At 42.3% G+C, this 27,886-nt stretch overlaps 1 protein-coding gene across 1 annotated transcript in view; it reads left to right on the top strand.

The window, feature by feature from the left end:
- Window positions 1–8,204: 8,204 nt before the first annotated feature.
- Window positions 8,205–27,886, top strand: part of PCCB (propionyl-CoA carboxylase subunit beta) — a 92,328-nt gene continuing 72,646 nt past the window's right edge. Inside the window, exons 1-5 of the mRNA XM_060149792.1 lie at window positions 8,205–8,462; window positions 11,133–11,252; window positions 12,244–12,312; window positions 15,051–15,107; window positions 17,175–17,288. Coding sequence (XP_060005775.1) covers window positions 8,277–8,462; window positions 11,133–11,252; window positions 12,244–12,312; window positions 15,051–15,107; window positions 17,175–17,288 — 546 coding nt within the window. The 5' untranslated portion in view covers window positions 8,205–8,276. The remainder of the gene's footprint in view (window positions 8,463–11,132; window positions 11,253–12,243; window positions 12,313–15,050; window positions 15,108–17,174; window positions 17,289–27,886) is intronic.

Genomic DNA, 27,886 nt, shown 5'->3' with positions numbered 1-27,886 from the left:
CAGGATCTTTAGTTGCAGCATGTGGGATCTAATTCCCTGATCAGGGATGGAACCCTGGTCCCCTGCATTGGTAGTGCAGAGTCTTAGCCACTGGACCACCAGGGAGGTCCTGGCATGGTGATTGTGATGGAAAGGAGTTGAGGGAGGCTAGAGTGCTAGAGTAGGTAGAGTTTAAATAGTTATACTGTGGGAATTAAAAGGTTCTATTGAGAGAATGGACCAGATTCAGTATGAAGAATGGGTGTTGGGGGAAGGTAGGAGGAAAGGGGTGGTAGAGAGAACCTCCGGGTTCCAGGTTCTGGAAGTGGAGCAATTCTTGGTGATTACAAGGCCCAGCTTGTGGGTGGCTGAAGTGGAACAGAGCTGAAGGCCCTTCTTGTTGAGGAAGCTGAGGCATTCTCAGGACAGCTAGCCAGAAGATATTGGTATAAAGGCTGAATAAACTCTCTGAGAATAGCGGTGGAAGGCAGGTGTGATGGTTAATTTGATGTGTGAGCCTAATTATGTTTAGGCTAAGGGATGCCCAGATAGCTGGTAAACATTATTTCTGGGTGTGTCTGTGAGGGTGTCTCTAGAAGAGGTTTGTATTTGTTTGAGTATACTAGGTAAAAAAGGATCATCTTGGGGCTTCCCTGGTGGCGCAGTGGTTGAGAGTCCGTCTGCCGATGCAGGGGACACAGGTTCGTGCCCCGGTCCGGGAAGATCCCACATGCCGTGGAGCGGCTGGACCCCTGAGCCATGGCCGCTGAACCTGCGCGTCCGGAGCCTATGCTCCGCAACGGGAGAGGCCACAACAGTGAGAGGCCCGCATACCAAAAGAAAAAAAAAGGATTATCTTCACCAATGTGGGTGAGCATCGTCCAATCCATTGGGGGCCTGAGTAGGTCAAAAGGGCAGAGGAAGGCCAAATTCCCTGTCTCTGCTTGAGCTGAGACATCCATTTTCTCCTGCCCTATGACATCTGCATTCCTGATTCTAGGGCTTTTGGACTCAGATGGAGACTTACATCATTCACTCTCCAGCCTCCTTTTCTCAGACTTTTGAACTCAAACTGAATTGCACAACAGGCTTTCATGTTTCTCCATCTTTCTTTCTTTTTTTTTAAATAAGACCATATAATCTTTAATATTCATTGATACATGTGTAAACATGCAATAAACTATGAATATGATAGTGTTTTCTTTTTTAATTGAGATATAATTGACATATAATATTATATTAGTTTCAGATATACAACATAATGATTCTATATTTGTATATATTGTGGAATGGTCACCACAACAAATCTAGTTAACATACGTCACCATACATAGTTACAAATTTTTTTTCTTGTGATGAAAACTTTTAAGATCTACTCTCTTAGCAACTTTCAAATATGAAATACACTATTATTAACTATAGTCACCATACTGTACATTACATTCCCATGACTTATTTATTTTATTCCTGGAAATTTGTACATTTTGACCCCCTTCACCAATTTTGCCCCCACTTCTCTCTCTGTCTCTGTCACCAATCTGAGCTCTTTTTTTTTTTAAGATTCCACATATAAATGAGATCATACAGTATTTGTCTTTCTCTGACTGACTTATTTCACTTAGCATAAAACCCTTAAGGTCCACCCATTGCAAGATTTCATTCTTCCTCATGCCTGAATAATATTTGTGTATATATATATAATATACATATATAATATAATATTTTATTTATCCATTTATCGATTGGTGGACACTTAGGCAGTTTCTATCTGCCTAAGCTAGTTTGGCTATTGTAAATAATGCTTCATTGAACATGGTGGTACATATACCTTTTCAAATTAGTGTTTTCATTTTCTTTGGATAAATACCCAGAAGTGGAATTGCTAGATCAAGTGGCAGTTCTATTTTTAGTTTTTTGAGGAACCTCCATACTGTTTTCCATAGTGGCTGTATCAATTTACATTCCTACCAAGAGTGCACAAGTGTTCCCTTTTCTCCACATCCTCACTAACACTTGCTATTTCTTAACTATTTGGTAATAGCCATTCTAACAGGTGTGAGGCTAAAACCTCATTGTGGTTTTGATTTGCATTTCCCTGATGATTAGTGACGTTGAGCATTTTTCCATGTACCCATTAATCATCTGTATGTTTTCTTTGGAAAAATGTCTATTCAGATCCTCTGTCCATTTTTTAATCAGATTATTATTATTATTTTGCTGTTGAGTTCTTGCTCTCTATTTTTTTAACATTCATGTTATTTTACTGTTTAAAAATTCCATCCACCTTTAATATTCATTGCAAATGCTGACTCCTCCATTTTTAAAAAAAATTTATTTATTTATATTTGGATGCATTGAGTCTTTGTTGTTGTGCACGGGCTTTCTCTAGCTATGGCGAGCAGGAGCTACTCTTTGTTGTGGTGCGTGGGCTTCTCATTGCAGTGGCTTCTCTTGTTGCGAAGCATAGGCTCTAGGTGCGTGGGCTTCAGCAGTTGTGGCTCACAGGCTCTAGAGCGCAGGCTCAGTAATTTTGGCTCAGGGGCTTAGTTGCTCTGCAGCATGTGAGATCTTCCCGGAACAGGGATCAAACCCGTGTCCCCTGTATTGGCAGGTGGATTCTTAACCACTGTGCCACCAGGGAAGTCCCTCTCTATATATTTTGGATGTTACCCCTTGTCAGATATATGATTTGCAAATATTTTCTCTCATTTGGTTGGTTGCCTTTTCATTTTGTTGATTGTTTCTTTTTCTGTGCAGAAGCTTTTTAGTCTGATGTAGCCCCACCTGTTTATTTTGCTTTAGGTGCCTTTGTATTTGGTGTCAAATCCAAAAAATCATTGCCAAGACCAAAGTCAAGGAGCTTACTGCCTATGTTTTCTTTTAGAAGTATTGTGGTTTCAGTTCTTACAGTGAAGTCTTTAATCCTTTTTGAGTTAATTTTTGGGTGTGGTGTAAGGTAGTGGTCTAGTTTCATTTTTTGCATGTGGATATACAGTTTTCCCAACACTGTTTATTGACAAGACTGTTCTTTCCCCATTGCATATGCTTGGTTCCTTTATTATAAATTAATTGATCACATATGTGGGGTTTATTTGTTGGCTCTTGATTCTGTTCCATTGATCTACACGTTTGTTTTTATGTCAATACTATACTGTTTTGATTACTATAGCTTTTTAATAAAGTTTGAAATCAGGAGCATAATGACTCCAGCTTTGCTCTTTTTTCTCAATATTGCTTTGGCTACTGGGGTCTTTTGTGGTTCCATGCAAATTTTAGGATTGTTTGTTCTATTTCTGTGAAAAATGTCATTGGAATTTTGATAGGGATTGTGTTGAATCTATAGACTGCTTTGGGTAGTATGAATATTTTAACAACATTAATTCTTTCAATCTATGAGTGTGGAATATCTTTCCATTAATTTATGTGTTCTTCAGTTTCTTTCATTAATATCTTATCGTTTTCAATGTACAGGTCTTTTACCTCCTTGGTTAAATTTATTCCCAGGTATCTATGTATGTATGTACGTATGTATGTATGTATTTATTTATTGGCTGCAGCACGCAGCATGTGGGATCTTCCCTGACCTGGGATCGAACTCATGCCCCCTGCAGTAGAAGCGCAGAATCTTAAACACTGGACCACAAAGGAAATCCTATTTCCAGGTATTTTATTCTTTTTAATGCAATTGTAAATGGGTTGTTATCTTAATTTTTCTTTCTGATAACTTGTTATTAGTTTAAAGAAATGCAACACATTTTTGCACATTGATTTTGTACCTTGCAACTTTGCTGAATTCATTTATTAGCTCTAATGTTTTTCTGGTTGAGTCTTTAGTGTTTTCCATATATAATATTTTACTTGCAAATAGTGACAGCTTTACTTCCTTTCTAATTTGGATGCCTTTTCTTTTTCTTGCCTAATTGCTCTGGTCCATCTTGCAGACAGTAGATAGTGGGACTTCTCCTCCATAACCACATGAGCCAATTCTCTTTTTTTTAAATTAATTTTATTGAAGTATAGTAGATTTACAATGTCATGTTTAATTTCTGCTGTACACTAAAGTGACTCAGTTATGCATATATGTATTGTTTTTCATATTCTTTTCCATTATGGTTTGTCACAGGATATTGAATATATTGATAGTTCCCTGTGCTATACAGCAGGACCTTGTTGTTTATCCATTCTATATATAATAGTTTGCATTTGCTAATCTCAAACTCCCAATCCTTCCCTCCACCACCCATACCCTTGGCAAACACAAGTCTGTTCTCTATATTTGTGAGTCTGTTTTTGTTTCATAGATATGTTCATTTGTGTCATATTCTAGATTCCACATATAAGTGATATCATATGGTATTTGTCTTTCTCTTTCTGACTTAACATCACTTAGTATGATAATCTCTAGGTCCATCCTTGTTGCTGCAAATTACATTATTTCATTCTTTTTAATGGCTGAGTAATATTCCATTGTGTATATATACACCACATCTTCTTTATCCATTCATCTGTCACGAAACATTTAGGTTGTTTCCATGTCTTGGCTATTGTGAATAGTGCTGCTATGAACATAGGGGTGCATGTATCTTTTCATATTATAGTTTTGTCTGGGTATATGCCCAGGAGTGGGATTGTTGGATCACATGGCAACTCTATTTTTTAGTTTTTTGAGGAACCTCCAAACTGTTCTCCATAGTGGCTGCACTAACTCACATTCCCATCAACAGTGTAAGAGGGTTCCTTTTTCTCCACACCCTTTCCAGCATTTGTTATTTGTAGACTTTTAATGATGGCCATTCTGACTGGTGTGAGGTGGTACCTCATTGTTGTTTTGAGCCATTCTTATAATAAACCTCTCTATCTATCATTTATCACCTAAAAGTTCTGTTTCTTTGGAGAACCCTAACCCTGACTAATACAGCAGGAAAGAGGGAAAAAGTGAGCCCGACACAGACATCATGAGAGAAGGGAGAGGAGGGTGTGTTGTGGAGGCCAGGGGATGCTGAAAGGTGGTACCAACAGATGGCAAAAACTTCAAAGGGGGACTTCCCTGGTGGTCCAGTGGTTAAGAATCCACCTTCCAATGCAGGGGACGTGGGTTCAATCCCTCATCAGGGAAAAAAGATCCCACATGCCACAGGGCAACTAAGCCCACGCACCACAACTACTGAGCCCACACACAACTAGGGAACCCGCGTGCCGCAACTACAGAGCCCACGTCCTCTGGAGCCCATGCGCCACAACTAGAGAGAAGCCTGCATGCCGCAACTAGGATCCTATGCAGCCAAAAAAAAAAAAAAAAAAAAAAAAAATTCAAAGCAAGAGCAGCTCAGCAAGGGTGGAAGGGATGTCTGGAATTGCCTCTGGAAAAAAGGATAGGGCAGTTCTGTTCATTTCTCACAGAGCCCAAGGAGCCAGAAAAGACAAAGATTTTCCAAGATGGTGTGAAAAATGTGTGTGGTCTGGGGAAAACCAGGTTCCACATCTTGATAACAATTTTAACTGGAATTTAAGCCAGGTCTCTTGTAACCCAATCTTAGTAGCCAAAGAAACACAGTTCAGGGGAAATAATGTGAATTTAAAATACTTCTTTTTTTTCCTTCAATTTTTAAAATAAAACACTAAGGGCGAAGTGCATTCATAATGCACAGGAAACATTTAAAAAATCCTCTCTCCCCACGTGGAGGGTAGCTGCTCTCCAAAATTTCCTCCAACACCCTTTACTCCTACCACGCAAACCTCACTAAGGTGAGAAGACACCGGTACTGCACTACACCTAATTGACGGAGAGCTCTGGCCCTTATTCTGAAATTAACTGCTGAATTTGCACTGAGGCCACGCCTCTCCCAGGCTGCTGCCATCCAATCAGGGGTAGAAATATTTTGGCTCCAGGACTTAACAGCCTTGCTGAACTTTCCTTAAAACTGCATAGTAGTCTAAAAAGCTCCTAGTCACCCTTCTTCCTTCTCTTTCTCCTTGACGGGGGTTCAGAGTTGGATTGCAACCTGACTGATAGTTCTTCCAGCCTCTCCCAGATTTTGCTCCATTTTCTCTCACAGGTGGTCCCCTAACTGATTTCTTACGTGTTTAATTCCCCTCTAGGCAGCTGCTTCTCTGAAGATTCAGACTAACACATTCTCCCAAATATGGCACCTCTTCCAAATTTACTCCTTCCTTCTATTTCACCCATTTTTGCTGACAGTGGTCATTGACAAGAATAGGATGGCCAGATCAGGGTGACTCCTGTCTTGAAGTGTAGAAATAACTCAGACACAGGAATTCAATGAAGGGGCACTAGGGACAGGAAAATAGGCCAGAGCATGCAAGGATTCCAAAGGGCAATTGTTGGGTAAATACATTCTCCATTTTTACTCCTCCTCCCACCCACCCTAGGCTGGGTCTTGCATCTGAAGTAGGAGAAATAACATGATAGATCTTTAGAATTCTGTATTGAGCACCCATGGGTCGGGCACTAGTACAGCAAAAAAGAAGACTGGGAGGAGAAAGAAAGGGGAGGGAAAGAGAACTACCTGGAGGGAGCACTTAGGTTCAGTCTAACAGTTGTCTCTGGATCCCTTCTGTGCTGGGCTTTCTGCTAAATGCTGGTTACTCAAAGTTAAATAAGAACAAAATCTTCCTTGCTTCCCGAGGGACCGATAGTTTCCCTAACCCAGGTAGAGGGAGGATCAGTGTAGACTGCCTCGAGGAAATACCTGAGTAGAGCCTGGAAGGATGAATAGGCATAGGAGAAAACATGCTATTGTCTATTTGCTAGCTCAGTTCAATTCCACAAATACATTCTGAAGGCCTCCTGTGTGTTGAGCCTTGTTCCGGGTGCAAGGGCCACAGTGGTGAGCAAGCTGCCCTCTGGCTTGGGAATTTAGTTGGGAAGAGTTCTAAACAATGTTAACACCATGTGAGATGTGCCACAGGAGAGGGATCTGCAAAGCATCTTAGGACAAAGGAGTTCCAATGCCCCAACCTGAATCAAGTCCCAATGCTGAATATGGCAAAATTCTTCATACTGTAACTACATCCCTGCTTTTCAGGCTCATGTACCACCATTATCCCAAAAGCTGGGCACTCAACCATGTGTGTGAATCTAAACAGGCCATTATTCCTGGCATGCAGCTACCTTCTCAGAGATAACTCTCCTTTACACACAGCCTTGCCTAAATTCTCCACTGTGCTACCAGGCTGGTCCTTTGTCTACCTCTCTAGATTGGAAAGGTCCTTAACGCAGGGACCCAGATGCAGGGCCAAGAGCATCTACTATGGAGTCAGAGAGATGCAGGTGGGCTTTATCCAGCCACATGCCTTCAAGCCTTAGACCCTCAGCTTCACTGCATATGTAGGTGAACAATTCCTATTCCAGGAAAGTAATAAGTACTAGTGGTTAGTTCTTGGCACATAGCAGCTGCTCAAAAATGTTTGCTAAATTGAGTTCTATTAACATTGAAGTCTCAGGCCAGAGTTTGGACTTTACGAAGGCCCTGGCTGTGAGCTGGAGCTCGGCGGGGTTAATGATCAACGTTAGCAGTTTTCTGTGGCTAAGAATGTGAAATATACACCTTGTTCTTTGCTTTGAAGAGCTGACTATTAGCTGGGGAAACAGATGGACAAGCTCCCAACAGTTCAGTTCTAAATCCCTAGAGCAGTGGTTCTCAAACTCGAGCAAGCATCAAAATCACCTACAGGCCATCTGTTGAAACAGATTGCTGGCAACATCCCCAGAATTTCTGATTCAGTAGGTCTTGGATGGAGCCTGAGAATTTGAAAGTTTGCATTTCCAGCTCGCTTTCAGGTGATGCTGAAACCTGGTGCTCAGTAAGTGGTACATAATACGTCTGTGTTTGAATCCTGGTTCCACTACATCTCTAGTCCTGGCTGATCAAATCACTCTACCTCTCTGTGCTTCATTTGCTACATCTGTGAAATCAGGATAGTAAGCTAATGCAGGTAAATGCTTAAAGCAACACTTGGTACAGTGTTCAACAAACGCTGGTTAACTTTATTTTCTAAAGAAAGTGAGAGGACAAAACCAGGGGTCTAGATAGCCAGAGAAAAGCAAGGGCTAAGTCGCTCTTCTGTGCAGCCTGGCGGGCACAACATCGGTTGACCGCACGACTCAGGGTGACGCCCTAGCGCAGCCTCGGGTCTCGAGCTCTCCTGCCTTTCTGCTAAACGCGCTCCGCATTCCAGCCCACAGGCTCCCTACATGCCGCCGACGCTGCGCAGGCGCAGACCCCGCGGTGTGCACACGACGCACATGCGCACTCAGATGCGCTGGTAAAGCAAAAATGGCGGCGGCGGCTATGCGCGTGGCGGCACCCGGAATCAGGCTCAGTGCTGTAGTGAGAAGTCTCCGGGCCGCGGTGCGCAGCGTGAGCACCCAGCCTGTCTCTGTTAATGAGCGCATCGAGAACAAGCGTCAAGCCGCACTACTGGGAGGAGGGCAGCACCGCATCGACGCGCAGCATAAGCGAGTGAGTCCTAAAGGGGCCCCGGCCAGGCCGCTTCCGGCGGTCGCGACCTATCACAGCGTGAGCGGCTCGCGGCGTACGGGGCCTCCCAGCCAATCCGCGCGATGCCGCGAGGGGCGGGGCGGAGCCGAGGATGTTCACCTTGTGAACCTGTTGCCTTTCTCTGGGGCAGGTAAAATCAGGACAAGCACCGTTGTGCTTTGTCACTGTCTGCTTTCCCTTTGGAATTTTAGACGGGTCTGGCTGGGCTCCAGCGGCTTACCAGTTAATAGCTATGAACTTTTGGACAAGTTACCCCTTTGGAGTCAATTTATTCTAAATAGAAGATGGTAATAATTCTCCTCTTGTAATGTTACTGGAATAAGATAGTGAAGCAATGATAGGCACTTAATTAAAAAAAAAACCTTGTTCTTCTCATGCCCCATGAAAGAGTGGTGGTAGGTTCTTGCTCCATTATGGAAGCAGGAAAATCAAGGCGTTTGGCAGGGGAAGTTACATGGGCAAACTCACATTCACCTGGGGTGGCTGTGTGGTGTGCGCAGGGAACTTGTGGAAACTCTGCCCCCCGAATGCCAGCCGAACCTCCTTTAGGATATCAGCGTGCTTGCTGGGTAGGAAAGACACCTTCGGAAGCAGGTGTTTTTTCCTGGGGTTGCTCAGGTTACTCTGAGAGTTTGGCTGGAGTGAGCAGCTGAGGCACTGCCACCCACTGCCCGGGGTACTGCGAGGCCCAGATCGGTGACTTGGGACTTGAAACGAGGCTCGCTCAGTGCGTCCCGGACACGTGTGAGTCTGGCCTGATGTGCTGGATGGGTTAAATAACCAACCTGGAAGATGCAAAAGTGAAATTTTTAGAGGTGAAGGATACTGAGGCATAAATTTACAGACGTGGGGGTAGTGGGGTCTTTAGTGAGGACATTTGCACTGGCCCTTTATTAACTCTAATTTGAGTGTTAATTTAGATGTTGTAAATGCCCATTTGACAAGAGCCTGAGTTTGACAGCTCCTTTTTGCCATTTGGGAGTGAGATGTAAATTTGGTTGAGAGTGTGTGGTGCCCGGAGTGCTTCCCCCCCCACCCCCGAGGTCCCTAGGGTGGCAGTGTCTGGGTTGAGGGAGCTTTATTATTATTATTTTTCGGCTGCATTGAGCGGCATGCGGGATCTTAGTTTCCCAACCAGGAATCGAACGGGTGCCCCCTGCAGTGGAAGCGGGGATTCTTAACCACTGGACCTTCAGGGAAGTTCTGTGAGGAAACTTTAGATTATCCTCTGGAAAGGCCTGTCAGTGCTCCCTGCACTCTTTCTGTTGGGGCCCATGGCTCAATCCCTCCCTGGAAGATCATCCCACCCATTTCCAGGCGGATCTTACTGGATTTAGATGCAGCCTCCAGAAACTGTTTTTCTTTTGCCAAGGCTGACTTAGTCAGGAGGCTTACTTGGTTTAAATCTCCTACCCCATACCCTTTTACACAATATTTGGACTACTTCCACAGGATAGATTCCCAGAAATGGAATTACTGGGTCAAAAGATACAAACATTTTTAACACTGATATATATTGCCAAATTGCTTTCTTTTTTCTTTTTTTTTTTTTTTTTTTTGCGGTACGCGGGCCTCTCACTGTTGTGGCCTCTCTCGTTGCGGAGCACAGGCTCCGGACGTGCAGGCTCAGCGGCTCCGCGGCATGTGGGATCTTCCCAAACCGGGGCACGAACCCGCGTCTCTTGCATCTGCAGGCAGACTCTCAACCACTGCGCCACCAGGGAAGCCCACCAAATTGCTTTCTTGGAAACTTATTTTATTTTACACAGTAGTGTAGAGGATTACCTTTTTGTTTTAATACCACCTCACTGGCTTTGGCTTCCTTCTTAAGGGGAAAATATAGCTAGTTAGAGGGTTTTTTTTTCTTTTTTTTAACAGGGGTCGGGGATAGACAATGGGCCCCGTTATTGGTCTTGGTCTAAGGGCTTGGGAGCCCAAACAATGGAGGCTCTTGACAGGTTGAGGTCTCCAACGTCACCCTCTCCAAGAACCATTTTTTAACTCCTCTCAAGTGAGCTCTTTAGCACTCTCTGTCCCACTCTTTTTCTACTAAGCCACTCTCTGCTGTGGGGTTGTCTGTGTATCACAGTCACTGTCAGGGGTAGGGTCCCTAAGCAGGGCCCCCAATGTAGGAGAGGACCCTGGAGGAGGCAGGAGAAGTGTCCTTGGGGCTGGACCCTAGTGAGGTGAGCTTCTGTGGGGCTCCTTAGAAGAAGCTTGTGAACCTAGGAGTGTAGCCTCAGACCCTTCGTGAAGCCTGCTTTAGTTTTCTATCTCCTGCTTCTCCGTTCTCCTTTTTACTGCTCCTTGGGTCTCCAGTAAATGTTTGTAGAACTCGTTATCTTGTTCCAGGGTCAGGCTCTCCTTACCCCCACTTCTCCTCTCTGCCTTTCCCTCCTACTCCCTCAATTTGCTTCCACAGTTAGTGGCTCCTGGAACAGCCGGTCTGCCCTGATTTCCTTACTGGCTGAATTCTACTGATAACACCTTTCTCTTGGGCAGGTTTATGGAATAGAGGCTTTCACATAGGGTGAAGGCAAAAACTAGCCCTCCTGGCCCTCCCATGAGCACTCCTTGCTTACTGACTTTTGTCTATGATGACATCACTGAGCGATTTTTGTTGCATTTTAGGGAAAGCTAACGGCCAGAGAGCGGATCAGTCTCTTGCTGGACCCTGGCAGTTTTGTTGAAAGCGACATGTTTGTGGAACACAGATGTGCAGATTTTGGAATGGCTGCTGATAAGAATAAGGTATCTGTTCACAGTGGTGGTGCAGGCCTCCAGGTTTCACTTACCAGCTGTGGCCCTGCTGTTCGACACACTAGATTAATGAAGTCCTTTCAGGATTCAGGATGCACTGAAACATTTTCAAGTGTGGGGCCCTGGAATTGCAGAAGTGCCTCTTGAGAAGCACTGCTGGGGCCTCCAGGTTCCCCACTCACCTTTGTCTACAGATGAAGGAATGTGGGTGCACTACTCATACCTTGTGCAGGGTGACTCTGGCCCAGCTCCCAGGGCTCCAGTGTGGGTTCACAGGTCTTGCTGGTATAGAATGACAAACTTAGAAGGAGAGTTGGGAATTTTTTTGGATTGTGTTCTGGTCTGCCTAGGCACCAGGAACCCCTAAAGGCTAACCAGTCACCTCTTTTGACATACTTTAAGTTTATGCCTTGGAGTTTTGGAGGTCAGAGTTACCAACACTTGTTCCTTCAGTTGGGTGTTCTCCATGGTGCACAGAGTTCTTTGGACTCTCTTTTGGTCCATTTATTTTCAAGACTATGATCAAAGATTTGTAACCTTGGCACTAAACTTGCTGGCTCCATTTGAGCCATTATGGGCCACACAGTGACTGTCAGAATTCCAAGCAAAATGATAGGTTTGCCTTTTTAAGGTTTGGGGGTGGGATGTGTGGCTCTGTAGAAGTTGCCATGTTTTGTTATATATTCTCCTTCCTCCTGTGAGGGTTCAGTAGTGGCATCCCTAGGGGGTCCCCTGATTATTCTGCTGAGGCCCACTGAGGCCCAAGACTACAGTGTTCCGTTGATGAAGCAGTAGCCCAGTGCTTGCTGTTGCAGAGCTGAGGGGGGAAGCGGGGATTCCTTCATGTTCTTTATTCATATTGAATTTTAAGGAATTTGGGGTGTGGTTTTTTAGGGGGAGTCTTTCCTTGGGGCATAACTACAAAATTAATTAAGAGAAGTATTTGGTTTTTTTAACTTTCATTTTTCTATTTTTCTGGTAGTTTCCTGGAGACAGTGTGGTCACTGGACGGGGCCGAATCAATGGAAGATTGGTTTATGTCTTCAGTCAGGTATTTCATACTCTAATTGGCTGAGGTTTCCTTGAGGGCAGAGCCAGGAACAAAATATGTGAGAAGAAAACAGTCCTGGGGAATGAAAACTTGCCTGTAGTTGGGGCAGGTGAGGGAATTACCTTGTTTCTTAGTGCATATGTCCAGAGTATTACACTATTATAATGTAATAGGGTGTTTTTAATTAGGGAGAAAGACTCCCTAGTCGATGTGGGGGAGGATCACAGGGCAGTAGTCATCTAAGAAGTCCCAGGAACCAGGAGTTTATCCAAGTGAGTGAGAGTCCTCTTGGCAGGTTGGGTGCATGCTGGGAGGGCAGCTGTGTCCTGGGCAGATTGTGTGGACCTGAGGGAGTGCAACGGATGCAGCTTGGGCAGAGGGGGATTTGACTCTCAGAGCCACAGGCCCCTTGAGTTTTAGGCTTTCGTGAAAGAGTTCAAACAGTTTTTGTTAGGCTGCATCAAGACATACAGTTTCTTCACACGGACACCATAGGAGAATGTAGTAGGCAGAATAATGGCCTGCAAATATATCCAAATCCTAATCCCTGAAACCCGTGAATATGTAATTTTACCTGACAAAGGGGAATTAAGCTTGCAGATGGAATTAATGTTACTAATCAGTTGACCTTAAAATAGAATAGCTTGGGTTATCCAGGTGGGCCCAGTGTAATCACAAGGGCCCTTAAAAGTGGGAGAGAGGCAGAAGGGGAGGTCAGAGTAATGCTATGTGAGAAGTACTTGGTCTGCCTGTTTCTGGCCTAGAAGAGGGAGGAAGGGGGTCATGAGGTGAGGAATGTAAATAGATGGTCTCTAGAAGCTGGAAAAGATAAGACAACAGATTCTCCTCTGGAGCCTCCAGAAAGGAGCATAGCCCTGCTAACCTTGATTTTAGCTCACTGAGACCCATGTAGGACTTCTAAATTACAGAACTGTAAGATAATGAATGTGTGTTGTTTCAAGCTGCTGAATTTGTGGTAATTTGTTATAGCAGCAGTAGAAAACTAACACAAAGAACATGTTGTATCCTATTTTTTGTTTGATTTTTTTTCTCCACTAAGACAGAAATATGTATATAATTCTAAATATTTAGTTTCTTTTTACAGATCTTAAAGATATAGAGCTTATTTAGGAACCTAGAATGTTTTCCAGGTTTGAGAGTAAAATAATTATACTTGATTATTTTAAGAGTTATTTAGACAGTACTCATTTGCGAATAGAATTACTTTTAAAATATTTTAAAACTGTGTTATAAATGTGTCTGCCAAATGCCTAACTAGAAGGGATCATCTTTTTTGTAATTTATGAGAGCTAGGCAAAGAATTGTATAGAAGGAACCATTAGTAAGATAGCTAGAACAAAGAAGGCTATTGTGCTTTCTGGGCACAATGTTCCCTTAACTATTAAGGAGATAACAAAAATTCATTGAATTGATGCTTCGGAGCACCCCTTATGCCTGTGGGTTTGGGTGGGAGTGAGGGGGAGGTGGAGATGACCGAGACAGTTCTTGCCCTGGAGAAGCTAATCATTTTGTAGGTAGAATGGGACAGAACAGGGGTGGCTACAGTTACCGATAGTCGGTGAGAGGTTCTGGGCAAGTGCCATGGGCTCAGGACAAGGGAAGGTCACATCCGGATCCAGGAAAGCTTTAGGGAAAATGGGGCATGTGAAGTAGGCCCTGAAGGATACTGAGGGGGAGGAGTGATGGGTCAGATTTTTTGTAATGATCCCCCAAATGTTAATATCTGCAGACATTGTTTTCTGCGGGGAGCTTCTGTTTTTCCAGAGAAGCAGTCGCAGTCTTTTGCGTGATAATTGGCTTTAGATGTGTTCTGGGGGAAGGGGGTGGGGGGAAGGAGGGGCCAGCAGTGGCTCATCATTCACTGTACAGATTAGGCATCTCACCTGTTTTCAGCCTTGCCTTTGCTGCCTTTTGTGCCTGGGGATTGTGACTCCAGAAGCCCTCTGGTTCAGTTTCTTGAGAGAGTAAACCTCCTTTCTCCTCTCCAGGTGAAGAAGAGGCCCTGTGGGGTCTAACTGCTCCCAACACAGACTTCCTGTCAGTCTGCTTTCCACCGCACTTTTCTGTGGTTCCTGGGCTGTCCCCTCCTGTGGTTACTCCCTCGGCAGGTGTAAAGGCTTCCATTTGCTCCAAGTCAGATATTCTTGTGCTTTCACTTCCCTCATTTGTTCACTCTCTCTTCTGCTGTTGTTTCCTCTTCCTTTTTTGTCCTCATGGGCTGAATGTGTTTTTAATTCCCTACTATCTTTTTGATGGGAATTTAGGAAGGAGGTCATTCCTACAAGAAGCTTTTTATATCAGAAGGTAATGAAAATCCAGAAGCAAGAAGAAGCAGTGAGGACTCATTCACTTCTTTCACCTCCTTTATCAAAACAGCAGATATTTCCTAGTAATAGAAATGTCTGTTTGACCTCCATAGAATCTGATTTTTTTTGGGTTAATTCTGCCTGAAAAGTTTTCCTTCCCTCAGAGCTACAAGTCATTTTTGTATACAAAGACTAGGTCTTTTGCTCTTCACATTACATGAACTCCTTTTAAGACATTTTATTCACTATTCATTCTATGGAATACTTTATGTCACACTCTCCCCCTAATCTTTTAAACTCCTGAAAATCCTTTAAAAACTTTTATCTATGAATTTTCCATTTCCTCCTCCTATTGGGTCTTCATCTCTGGCTAGTCACTCCATATTATTTTTTGATTTGTTTTCTTTTTAGGATTTTACAGTTTTTGGAGGCAGCCTGTCGGGAGCACATGCCCAAAAGATCTGCAAAGTAAGTATTTATTTTTTATAAATTTTCTTTTTTTAAAAAAAATTTTTATTTTATTTTTGGCTGCGTTGGGTCTCCATTGCTGTGTGTGGGCTTTCTCTAATTGCGGTGAGCAGGGACTACTCTTCCTTGTGGTGTGCGGGCTTCTCATTGTGGTGGCTTCTCTTGTTGCGGAGCGTGGGCTCTAGGCGCATGGGCTTCAGTAGTTGTGGCACACGGGCTCAGTAGTTGTGGCTCACGGTCTCTAGAGCACAGGCTCAGTAGCTGTGGCACAAGGGCTTAGTTGCTCCGCGGCATGTGGGATCTTCCCGGACCAGGGCTCGAACCTGTGTCCCCTGCATTGGCAGGCGGATTCTTAACCACTGCACCACCAGGGAAGCCCCCAAAGTAAGTATTTAATATTGAAAACAAACTCAATACTTTCATCAGTCACATGGGGTGGGGCAGAGGTGTGCAGGATGTGGTGCTGACCTGAAGGTGCCTTCAGTAAAGGGCAGGAGGTCTTAACATTTTTTGTAGCATGGATCCCTTTGGCAGGCTGGTGAAGCCGGACCTGCATTTTTTATATATTTTTAAAATTTAAAGTCTTTATTGAATTTGTTACAATATTGCTTCTGTTTTATGTTTTGGTTTTTTGGCACGAGATGTGGGATATCAGCTCCCCGACCAGGGATTGAACCTGCATCCCTTGCATTGGAAGGTGAAGTCTTAACCACTGGACTGCTGGGGAAGTCCCTGGACCCGCATTTTTACACATGCATAAAGTAAAATGTAGGATTACAAGAGGTTGAAAATTAAAAAATCACATTTGTAATATATATGCTTCCTTATTAATGAATTAAATCGAGATTTAGCAGTGGATAAACTGCTATACTTTCAAAGTTGGCATGAGTTGAAAATGATATTTCAAGATATCTGCCAGAAAGTGGGACCCACCAGAAAGTGGGACTTTCCTGGTGGTCCAGAGGTTAAGACTCCACACTTCCATTGCAGGGGGCACGGGTTCGATCCTTGGTTGGGGAACTAAGATCCCACATGCTGTGTGGTGTGGCCAAAAAAAAAAAAAAAAAAAGATATTTGCAGCAACTTTAATGTGGCATAAAAAATCTGTGGCTTCTATTAATGACAAAGTCACAGGTATTTCTAATACTGCTGTGGTTAATAAACTGTAAAATTTTCCAAGTTCATGGACTCCTTGAAATCTACTCACAGGCTTCTTACAGTTCTGAGGATCCCAAGTAAAGAACCCATGGTCTAGGTGGAGAATCCAGGTACTAAAAAAGCAGTGCAAATGATGGCATTTAAAAAATGCTGCTACAGATGAGATGCTCTGGTGGTGAATAAAAGTGTAGATCATATTTGGGGAGTTTTGGAATAAAGGTAGAGTTGATCTTTAGTAGCTGGGCAGGTCTTCCCTGTGTAATGGAATACCTAGCTTCTCCGTGTGGTCCTGTCATGTGTTACTCCTGAGACCTTGGGCCAATCCCTAAACTTTTAAACCTTCCTAATTTCCTCCACAATTTATTGCCTCTGTTGTGATTACTAAATGAGATAATGGAAGTGAAAGTGCTTTGTAAATTCTCAAGGACTGTTAGAAATGTTGCTCATTAGGCTGTCAACTACTGACCCATGAGGAAAATCTGTCTTATTAGAAGTAAAAGGGCTGGGCCTGGCCTCCAGTTAATAGATGGGTCCACATTTACTTTCACAAAAATACTGCTTTGCCGTTCTATCAGTTCAAAATATTATTTTGTTCAGTCCCAGGCTGAAAAAATACTACAGCCTGGGCCTGAGGCTCTAGAAGTGGTTGCCATGAACAGTCTTCGCCTCTGCAAATGGGAAGTGCTTTGGCTCTTGGCTGCTTGGGGGACTTTAATTAGCGGTTTAAATATCTGATTTTCTGTCTTCCACGAGGTACCCAATCATCATGTGGAATGGAGCCAGTGTTATGGACTCCTGTTTTGAAAAGTACACTCAGAACATTTTCCAGAAAACCACCATGGTGCTTTGTAAATGCTGTTTTTCATAACAGGGTCAGTTGTCTCACAAAAGATTTTTCTGCTATCTCAGATCATGGACCAAGCCATGACAGTGGGGGCTCCGGTGATTGGACTGAATGACTCTGGGGGAGCACGGATCCAAGAGGGAGTAGAGTCTTTGGCTGGCTACGCAGACATCTTTCTGGTGAGAAACCGTTAATAGAGAATGGAAGAGTACAGGGAGTTCTCTAAGCTGTGTCCTGGTCAGAGCTTCCCTATCTTACCTCATTGTGTCCTGTAGCTCCTTCTTGTGTCATTGGGGTGGCATGAAGGGTGGATGAAAAGCAAGAGAGATGGGGGTTCCTGGTTGCCTAGTGGTTAGGACTCTGCTGTGGCCCCAGTTCAATCCCTGGTTGGGGGAACTGATAAGGTGGGGAGGGTTATCTTTCTTTTTCTTTCATAGAGGCCACTGATCCTTATAGGGGAAAACAAAATTTAAAGATTATTCAGAAGGGAATGTCACTTAAATAATTTTTTTCAAAAGCAAGGAGTAGGGAATATAAAAGATTAAAATGAACTGACTTGCTAAAAATTAGGAATTTTATTATTTTAATTTTATTTTATATCAGAGTATAGTTGAACAACGTTATGTTAGTTTCAGATGCACAGCAAAGTGATTCAGTTATACATATACATGTATCTATAGAATTAACAGTTTTTAAAAAAAGCAGTGTTTTTTTTTTTTTTTTTTTTTTTTGCAGTACGCGGGCCTCTCACTGTTGTGGCCTCTCCAGTTGCGGAGCACAGGCTCCGGACGCGCAGGCTCAGTGGCCATGGCTCACGGGCCCAGCCGCTTTGCGGCATGTGGGATCTTCCCAGACTGGGGCACGAACCCGTGTCCCCTGCATTGGCAGGTGGACTCTCAACCACTGCACTGCCAGGGAAGCCCCTGTGGTTTTTTTTGGTTAAGACATTACAAGATCATTATACAAAGTTCAAGCTGTAGTACAAAGAAGAAAGAAATCCCACCATCACCCAAGATCCCACCATTTAGAAGCATTTGGTGAACATCATTTCAGATATCTGCTTTCTTACAGACTAAAAGAGAAAGAAATGAAAAGAAACACAAAAATTAAATACATTATTTGAAGTAGGAAGTGCATTGTGAGAGTATGGTAAGGGAGGTTGGGGTGAGGGAGAGATACTGCCAGATGTAAACTTGAGAGAAGGGACAGATCAGCATTTCCAGGGAGGGGAGGAAAGAAAGGACAGAGACAGGCAGACATTGTTTCTAATCAGGCCAGCTGTTCTTGTCATCCCCTGGCCTGCAGGCTTATGAAGGTTTTTATTCCCTGCCACTGCCCTTTGTGTTCAGTCAGAAAAATGTGTGTTTACTTTGTGTACGATACTCTGGTAGTTGTGGGAGCATTTGTGTACGTTGAGGAGCCACTTTGTAGATCTTAAACCTACTTTTTAATCTTTAAACTTGAGCTCTAAGGGTAGCACACTGGGGAGTAAAGGCACTCCTTTATGTCTTTTACCCACATTCACCAGTTGTTTACATTTTGCCTGTTTGCTCTATCATTTTCTCTCCGTATGCACATATTTGCACGTTATATTTTTCTGAAACATTTGAGAGTAAATTGGAGATTGTGCCTCCTTTATCTCTTAAATCCTTCATTGTATATTTTCTAAGAGCAAGGACGTTTTTATATAAACAGAGTACAGTAATTGGGAAACTTAATATTGATTCATCAGTATTATTCTTATTCATATTTCATCAAATGATCCTAATAACGGCCTTTATAGTTATCCCCCCCCCCCAATCCAGGATTAAGTACTGCCTTTAGTTGTCATATAACTTTAATCTCCTTCAATCTGGAACATTTCCTCAATTTCTCTTTGTCTTCTATGACTTTTGATATTTTTTTAAAACAGCTTTATTGAGGTATAATTTACGAAGCATAAAACCCATCCATTATAAGCATACATTTCAACGATTTTTAAGAAACTTGTGCAGCCATCACCACAGTCTACAATTTAGAATCTTTCCCTCCGAAAAGATCCTTCCTGCCTGTTTTCAGTCAATTCCTACCCAGCCCTAGGTAGCCACTGATCAGCTTTCTGCCTCTACAGTTCTTTCATCTCTCTTCACTTAAAATAATGTTTTTGAGGTTCATTCATATTGTACTGTGTATCAGTGATTTGTTTTTATTGCTGAATAATATTATATAGATATACCATATTTTGTTTATCCATCCACTAGTTGATGGACATTTGGGTAGTTTTTACATTTTGAATATCATAAATAATGCTGCTATGGACATTTGTATATAGTTCATCGTGTGGACATATGTTTTCATAACCCTTGAGTAGATTCCTAAGAGTGAAATTGTTGGATCAAATTATTGAACCCAAGTTCTTGTGCCCAATGCACAGTGAAGCCAAACAAACGGAAATGTCGGAGATTGGAGCGGAGAAAAGTTTATTGTAGGGCCAAGCAAAGACCTGAACTCCTCCATGGGTTTCAGGGAAGAGTTTTTAAGGGGAAGGTGAGGGAGGGTAGTAGGAGGGTGTGTGTGTCTGATTGGTTGGTGGTGAGGTAGCAGGGTGGTGTTTCAGGAATCTCAGTCATCAGCCTTCTGGTTCCAACCAGTCTGGGGTCCACATGCTTGTGCTCAGGGGGCCTGAGTTCCTGTAGAAGAACTCAGAGATATGTATCGAATTGTTATGCACATCCTCTGAGGAGGAACCAGGCCCAGGCCCCATGCTGCACTATTATTTCTTTCTGCATTCCCTCAATCCCCTAATTAGTAACTATTTGAGTCTGCCCTTTGGAACTCAGGGAAGGTCTAGGAGGCTAAAACCTTTTTCCTACAAACAAGAAATGGGGGACACAGAAAGGCTTTTGTACTTGGGAGGGCCTCACAGGGTCCTTCTCGGCTTCATTATAAGTTTATGTATAACTTTTTAAGAAACTGCCAGATTTTTTCCCAAGGTGACTGTACCCTTTTATATTACCACAAGCAGTGTAATTGGGGGTTTCAGGTTCTCCCCATTCTTGTTGACACATAGCATCGTCAGTCTTTTCCATTATAGTCATTTCAGTGGTAAGTAGTGGTATCTCTCCGTGGTTTTAATTTGCATTTCCCATCTCACTAATCCTGTTGAGTATCTTTTTACGTACATGGTAGTCATTCGTATATCTTCTTTGCTGAAATGTTTGTTCAGATCTTTTGCTCATTTTGTAATTGGATTTTGGGTAAGAGTTCTTTATATATTCAGGATACAAGTCCTCTATCAGATATATGATTTTCAAATTTTTTTTACTAGTCTGTGGCTTTTTATTTCTTTTCTTTTTTTTGGTAAATTAATTAATTTATCATTTATATTTGGCTATGTTGGGTCTTCATTGCTGCGTGTGGGCTTTCTCTAGTTTCAGGGAGCGGGGGCTACTCTTCATTGCAGTGCGCAGGCTTCTCATTGCGGTGGCTTCCCTTGTTGCGGAGCATGGACTCTAGGCACGCGGGCTTCAGTAGTTGTGGCATATATGCTCAGTAGTTGTAGCTCGCGGGCTCTAGAGCACAGGCTTAGTAGTTGTGGCACACGGGCTTAGTTGCTCCACGGCATGTGGGATCTTCCCGGAGCAGTGCTCAAACCTGTGTCCCCTGCACTGGCAGGCGGATTCTTAACCACTGCCACCAGGGGAGTCCCTGTGGCTTTTTATTTCTTAATGGTGGCATTTTAAGTGCAAAAGTTTTAAATCTTAAAGTCCAGTTTATCAGTTTTTTTCTTTTGTAGATCATGCTTTTATTCTCATATAAGAACTGTGCTCAATACAAAGTCATGAAGATTTTGTCTAGTGGTTTTGTTACCAACCAGGGTTCTTGGCCTCCTTAATCAATAGAAATTGGTCAGAGGCCAGACAAGAAATTCAGGCAAGGCTTTACTGGGGCCCCTGCTGCAGCAGGAGGGAGCGAGAACAAACAACAAGTTCCCTCGCTTGCTTGCTCACTGAGGAGGGTGCAGGCGAGCTTTTTCATTACATGGGGTGAGGATAGGGGTGTGTCTGGGAGTCGGGCTGGAGGGGTGGCTTAGGTGGTCTGCCCACCCCTTAGGTGGTGTGGTGTGCAGGGGGCATGTGCAGTGCCCTGCTTTAGCTCCGGGCTCTTCAAAAGTGGCAGTTGCGTTTTTTGGTCTCTTTGTATCTCTTGTCCAGAATTTGCCCTGATTGCACCTGCATGCAGTTACTTTTAGTCCCATGTAGTTTTCTTGTATTTTGTTGCTCGAGGAGAGGTGTGTCCAGGTGCAAGCACTGCAGCACTGCAGCACTGCAGCACTGCAACAAAGGGTCCCAGCTCCCAGCCTGTCTCAGTTTTTTTTCATGAGGTTTTATAGGTTTTTGGCCTTCATATTAGGTCTGTGATCCCTTTTGAGTTAATTTTTGAGTATGGTCTGAGGTCAGGGTCCAAATTCATCCTTGTCCCACCACCATTAATTGACATGACTGTTCTTTCCCTACTGAATGGTCCTGGCACTTTGGTGGAAAGAAAATCAATTGACCATAAATATAAGGGTTTATTTCTTGACTCAGTTTTTTTCCATTGATGTATATGCTTATCCTTACATCAGAAGCACACTTTCTCTTCTGATAGTCTTATGATGTGTATGTTGGTACATTTGATTTCCCACAGGTCCCTCAGCCTCTGTTCTTTTTTCCTTTTTTTTGCTGTTCCTCAGAGTTGTGGACTTAAAAACTGTTCACAAACTAAAAGTTGTGTCAACTTAAAAATAAATGCACAATGTGAGAGTTGTGAGTTAAGTTTTACTTGGGGCAAAATGAGGACTGCAGCTCAGGAGACAGCATCCCAGATAGCTCTGAGAAACTGCTCCAAAGGGGTAAGAGGGAAGGTCTGAATATATGTGATTTTGGTGAAGGGGGAATACATGCAATCAAGCACATATTTTTTGTAGAAGTTTTCTGCTAGTCTCATGAAAGTTACTGCTAGTCACAAGGAGCAGATGTCACCATGAAGGATTTTAGTGTTTTTCTAGATATGAGGAGATACAAGAATTGGGCTCATAAAATTGGCTCCTGAAAATATCTAACTTTCTGAAGACCTGTTCTGCCAGTTTTTCCCAGAGCACAGAGTTCCTAATTTCAGCTTTCTACCCTGAACTCCTTTCGGTGGGGTGTTGAAAGTCAGCAGCTGCAAATGCACAAGACTTAATCCTTGTAGAGGTAGATGGCAAGTGCCAATTGTAGTTGACATTTAAAAAAAAAATTTGTTTATTTATTTGGTTGCACCAGGTCTTAGTGGTGGCAGGCAGGCTCCTTAGTTGCGGCTCGCTGGGCTCCTTAGTCGTGGCTTGCGAACTATTAGTTGCGGCAGGCATGTGGGACCTAGTTCCCTGACCAGGGATCGAACCCAGGCCCCCTGCATTGGGAGCACAGAGTCTTATCCACGTGCCACCAGGGAAGTCCCTAAACTTAGACATTCTAAATGTACAGTTCAGTTGTATTGAATACGTTCATAATTTTAGGCACCTATCACCATTGTCCATCTCTGTAACATTCTTTTTTTTTTTTTTTGCGGTATGCGGGCCTCTCACTGTTGTGGCCTCTACCACTGAGGAGCACAGGCTCCGGACACGCAGGCTCAGCGGCCATGGCTCACGGGCCCAGCCGCTCCGCGGCATGTGGGATCTTCCTGGACCAGGGCAATAACCTGTGTCCCCTGCATCGGCAGGCGGACTCTCAACCACTGCGCCACCAGGGAAGCCCATCTCCATAACTTTTTAAGTGTCAATTCTTTTTTTTTTTTTTATGTTTTTTAACATCTTTTTTGGAGTATAATTACTTCATGATGCTGTGCTAATTTGTGCTGCACAACAAAGTGAATTAGCCATATGCATACATATATCCCTATATCCCCTCCCTCTTGCATTCCCTCCCACCCTCCCTATCTCATCCCTCTAGGTGGTCACAAAGCGCCGAGGTGATCTCCCTGTACTATGCAGCTTCTTCCCACTAGCTAGCTATTTTACATTTGGTAGTGTATATGTCAGTGGTATTCTCTCACTTCATCCCAGCTTACCCTCCCCGTGTCCTCAAGTCCGTTCTCTACGTCTGCATCTTTATTCCTGTCCTGCCCCTAGGTTCTTCAGAACCATTTTTTTTAGATTCCATATATATGTGTTAGCATATGGTATTTGTTTTTCTCTTTCTGACTTACTTCACTCTGTATGACAGACTACAGGTCCATCCACCTCACTACAAATAACACAGTTTCGTTTCTTTTTATGGCTGAGTAATATTCCATTGTATATATGTGCCACATCTTCTTTATCCATTCATCCATTGATGGACACTTAGGTCGTGTCCATGTCCTGGCTATTGTAAACAGAGCTGCAATGAACATTGTGGTACATTAACCTTTTTGAATTATGGTTTTCTCAGGGTATATGCCCAGTAGTGGGATTGCTGGGTCGTATGGTAGTTCTATTTGTAGTTTTTTAAGGAAACTCCATACTGTTCTCCATGGTGGCTGTATCAATTTACATTCCCACCAACAGTGCAGGAGGGTTCCCATTTCTGCACACCCTCTCCAGCATTTACTGTTTCTAGATTTTTTGATGATGGCCATTCTGACTGGTGTGAGGTGATACCTTATTGTAGTTTTGATTTGCATTTCTCTAATGATTAGTGATGTTGAGCATCCTTTCATGTGTTTGTTGGCAATCTTCTTTGGAGAAATGTCTATTTAGGTCTTCTGTGCATTTTTGGATTGGGTTTTTTGTTTTTTTTGATATTGAGCTGCATGAGCTGCTTGTATGTTTTGGAGATTAGTCCTTTGTCAGTTGCTTCATTTGCAAATATTTTCTCCCATTCTGAGGGTTGTCTTTTCATCTTGTTTATGGTTTCCTTTTCTGGGCAAAAGCTTTGACGTTTCATTAGGTCACATTTGTTTATTTTTGTTTTTATTTCTATTTCTCTAGGAGGTGGGTCAAAAAGGATCTTACTGTGATTTATGTCATAGAGTGTTCTGCCTATGTTTTCCTCTAAGAGTTTGATAGTGTCTGGCCTTAAATTTAGGTTTTTAATCCATTTTGAGTTTATTTTTGTGTATGGTGTTAGGAAGTGTTCTAATTTCATTCTTTTACATGTAGCTGTCCAGTTTTCCTAGCACCACTTATTGAAGAGGCTGCCTTTTCTCCATTTTATACTCTTGCCTCCTTTATCAAAGATAAGGTGACCATATGTGCATGGGTTTATCTCTGGGCTTTCTATCCTGTTCCATTGATCTATATTTCTGTTTTTGTGCCAGTACCATACTGTCTTGATTACTGTAGCATTGTAGTATAGTCTGAAGTCAGGGAGCCTGATTCCTCCATCTCCATTTTTCTTTCTCAAGATAGCTTTGGTTATTCGGGGCCTTTTGTGTTTCCATACAAATTGTGAAATTTTTTGTTCTAGTTCTGTGAAAAATGCCATTGGTAGTTTGATAGGGATTGCATTGAATCTGTAGATTGCTTTGGGTAGTATAGTCACTTTCACAATGTTGATTCTTCCAATCCAGGAACATGGTATATCTCTCCATCTGTTTGTATCATCTTGAATTTGTTTGATCAGTGTCTTATAGTTTTCTGCATACAGATTTTTTGTCCCCTTAGGTAGGTTTATTCCTGGGTATTTTATTCTTTTTGTTTGTTGCAATGGTAAATGGGATTGTTTTCTTAATTACTCTTTCAGATTTTTCATCATTAGTGTATAGCAATGCAAGAGATTTCTGTGCATTAATTTTGTATCTTGCTACTTTACCAAATTCATTGATCAGCTCTAGTAGTTTTCTGGTAGCATCTTTAGGATTCTCTATGTATAGTATCATGTCATCTGCAAACAGTGACAGTTTTACTTCTTCTTTTCTGATTTGGATTCCTTTTATTTCTTTGTCTTCTCTGATTGCTGTGGCTAAAACTTCTAAAACTGTTGAATAATAGTGGTGAGAGTGGGCACCCTTGTCTTGTTCCTGATCTTAGAGGAAATGGTTTCAGTTTTTCACCATTGAGGACAATGTTGGCTGTGGGTTTGTCTTAAATGGCCATTATTATGTTGAGGTACGTTCCCTCTATGCTTACTTCTGGAGCGTTTTTATCATAAGTGCGTGTTGAATTTTGTTGAAGACTTTTTCTGAATTTATTGAGATTTTCATATAGTTTTTATCCTTCAATTTGTTAATATGGTGTATCATATTGATTGATTTGCATATATTGAAGAATCCTTGCATTCCTGGGATAAACCCCACTTGATCATGGTGTATGACCTTCTTAATGTGCTGTTGGATTCTATTTGCTAGTATTTTGTTGAGTATTTTTGCATCTATGTTTATCAGTGATATTGGCTTGTAGTTTTCTTTTCTTGTGACATGTTTGTCTGGTTTTAGTATCAGGGTAATGAATGAGTAGAATGAGTTTGGGAGTGTTCCTTCCTCTACTATATTTTGGAGGAGTTTGAGAAGTATAGGTGTTAGCTCTTCTCTAAATGTTTGACACAATTCATCTGTGAAGCCATCTGGTCCTGGGCTTTTGTTTGTTGGAAGATTTTTAATCACAGTTTCAATTTCAGTGCCTGTGATTGATCTGTTTATATTTTCTATTTCTTCCTGATTCAGTCTCAGAAGGTTGTACTTTTCTAAGAAACTGTCCATTTCTTCCAGGTTGTCCATTTCATTGGCATATAGTTGCTTGTAGTAATCTCTTATGTTCCTTTGTATTTCTGCAGTGTCATTTGTTACTTTACTTTTTTTTGTGTGTGTGTGTGGTACGCGGGCCTCTCACTGCTGTGGCCTCTCCCGTTGTGGAGCACAGGCTCCGGACGCGCAGGCTCAGCGGCCATGGCTCACGGGCCCAGCCGCTCCACGGCATATGGGATCTTCCCAGACTGGGGCACAAACCTGTGTCCCCTGCTTCGGCAGGCGGACTTTCAACCACTGCGCCACCAGGGAAGCCCAACTTTAACTTTTTCATTTCTAATTCTGTTGATTTGAGTCTTCTCTCTTTTTTTCTTGATGATTCTGGCTAATGGTTTATCAATTTTGTTTATCTTCTCAAAGAACCAACTTTCAGTTTTATTGATCTTTACTATTGTTTCCTTCATTTCTTTTTCATTTATTTCTGATCTGATCTTTAAGATTTCTTTCCTTCTGCTAACTTTGGGGTTTTTTTGTTTTTGTTTCTCTAATTGCTTTAGATATAAGGTTAGGTTGTTTATTTGAGATGTTTCTTGTTTCTTGAGGTAGGATTGTATTGCTATAAACTTCCCTCTTAGAATTGCTTTTGCTGCATCCCATAGATTTTGTTCCATCGTGTTTCCACTGTCATTTGTTTCTAGGTATTTTTTGGTTCTAGGTTTTTTTCCTGTAATTGATATCTAGTCTCATAGTGTTGTGGTTGGAAAAGATACTTGATACGATTTCAGTTTTCTTAAATTTACCAAGGCTTGATTTGTGACCCAAGATAGGTCTATCCTGGAGAATATTCCATGAGCACTTGGGAAGAAAGTGTATTCTGTTGTTTTTGGATGGAATGTCCTATAAATATCAATTAAGTCTATCTTGTTTAATGTGTCATTTAAAGCTTGTGTTTCCTTATTTACTTTCATTTTGGATGATCTGTCCATTGGTGAAAGTGTGGTGTTAACGTCCCCTACTATGACTGTGTTACTGTCAACTTCCCCTTTTATGGCTGTTAGCATTTGCCCTATGTATTGAGGTGCTCCTATGTTGGGTGCATAAATATTTACAATTGTTATAATTTCTTGTATTGATCCGTTGATCATTATGTAGTGTCCTTGTTTGTCTCTTGTAATAGTGTTTATTTTAAAGTCTATTTTTTCTGATATGAGAATTGCTGTTCCAGCTTTCTTTTGATTTCCATTTGCATGGGATGTGTTTTTCCGTGCCCTCACTTTCAGTCTGTATGTGTCCCTAGGTCTGAAGTGGGTCTCTTGTAGGCAGCATATATATGGGTCTTGTTTTTGTATCCATTCAGCCAGTCAGTGTCTTTTGGTTGCAGCATTTAATCCATTTATATTTAAGGTAGCTATCAATATGTATGTTCCTGTTACCATTTTCTTAATTCTTGTGGGTTTGTTATTGTAGGTCTTTTCCTTCTCTTGTGTTTACTGCCTAGAGAAGATCCTTTAGCATTTGTTGTAAAGCTGGTTTGGTGGTGCTGAATTCTCTTACCTTTTGCTTGTCTGTAAAGGTTTTAACTTCTCTGTCGAATCTGAATGAGATCCTTGCTGGGTAGAGTAATCTTGCTTGTAGGTTTTTCCCTTCCATCGCTTTAAATATGTCCTGCCACTCCCTTCTTTGTTGTGGAGTTTCTGCTGAAAGATCAGCTGTTAACCTTATGGGTATTCCCTTGTATGTTACTTGTTGCTTTTCCATTGCTGCTTTTAATATTTTTTCTTTGTATTCAGTTTTTGATAGTTTCATTGATATGTGTCTCGGTGTGTTTCTCTTTGGGTTTATCCTGTATGGGACTCTCTGCTTCCTGGACTTGATTGACTGTTTCCTTTCCCATGTTAGGGACGTTTTTGACTATAATCTCTTCAAATATTTTCTCAGACCCTTTCTTTTTCTATTCTTCTTCCGGGACCGTTATAATTCGAATGTTGGTGTGTTTAATGTTGTCCCAGAGGTCTCTGAGACTGTCCTCAATTCTTTTCATTATTTTTTTGTATTCTGCTCTTTGGCAGTTCTTTCCACTATTGTATCTTGCAGGTCACTTATCCATTCT

Source organism: Lagenorhynchus albirostris, chromosome 5 (assembly GCF_949774975.1).
Source record: "Lagenorhynchus albirostris chromosome 5, mLagAlb1.1, whole genome shotgun sequence".
NCBI lineage: Eukaryota > Metazoa > Chordata > Mammalia > Artiodactyla > Delphinidae > Lagenorhynchus > Lagenorhynchus albirostris.
The sequence above is the reverse complement of the archived record's forward strand: the minus strand, read 5'-3'. Positions and strand labels throughout refer to the sequence as shown.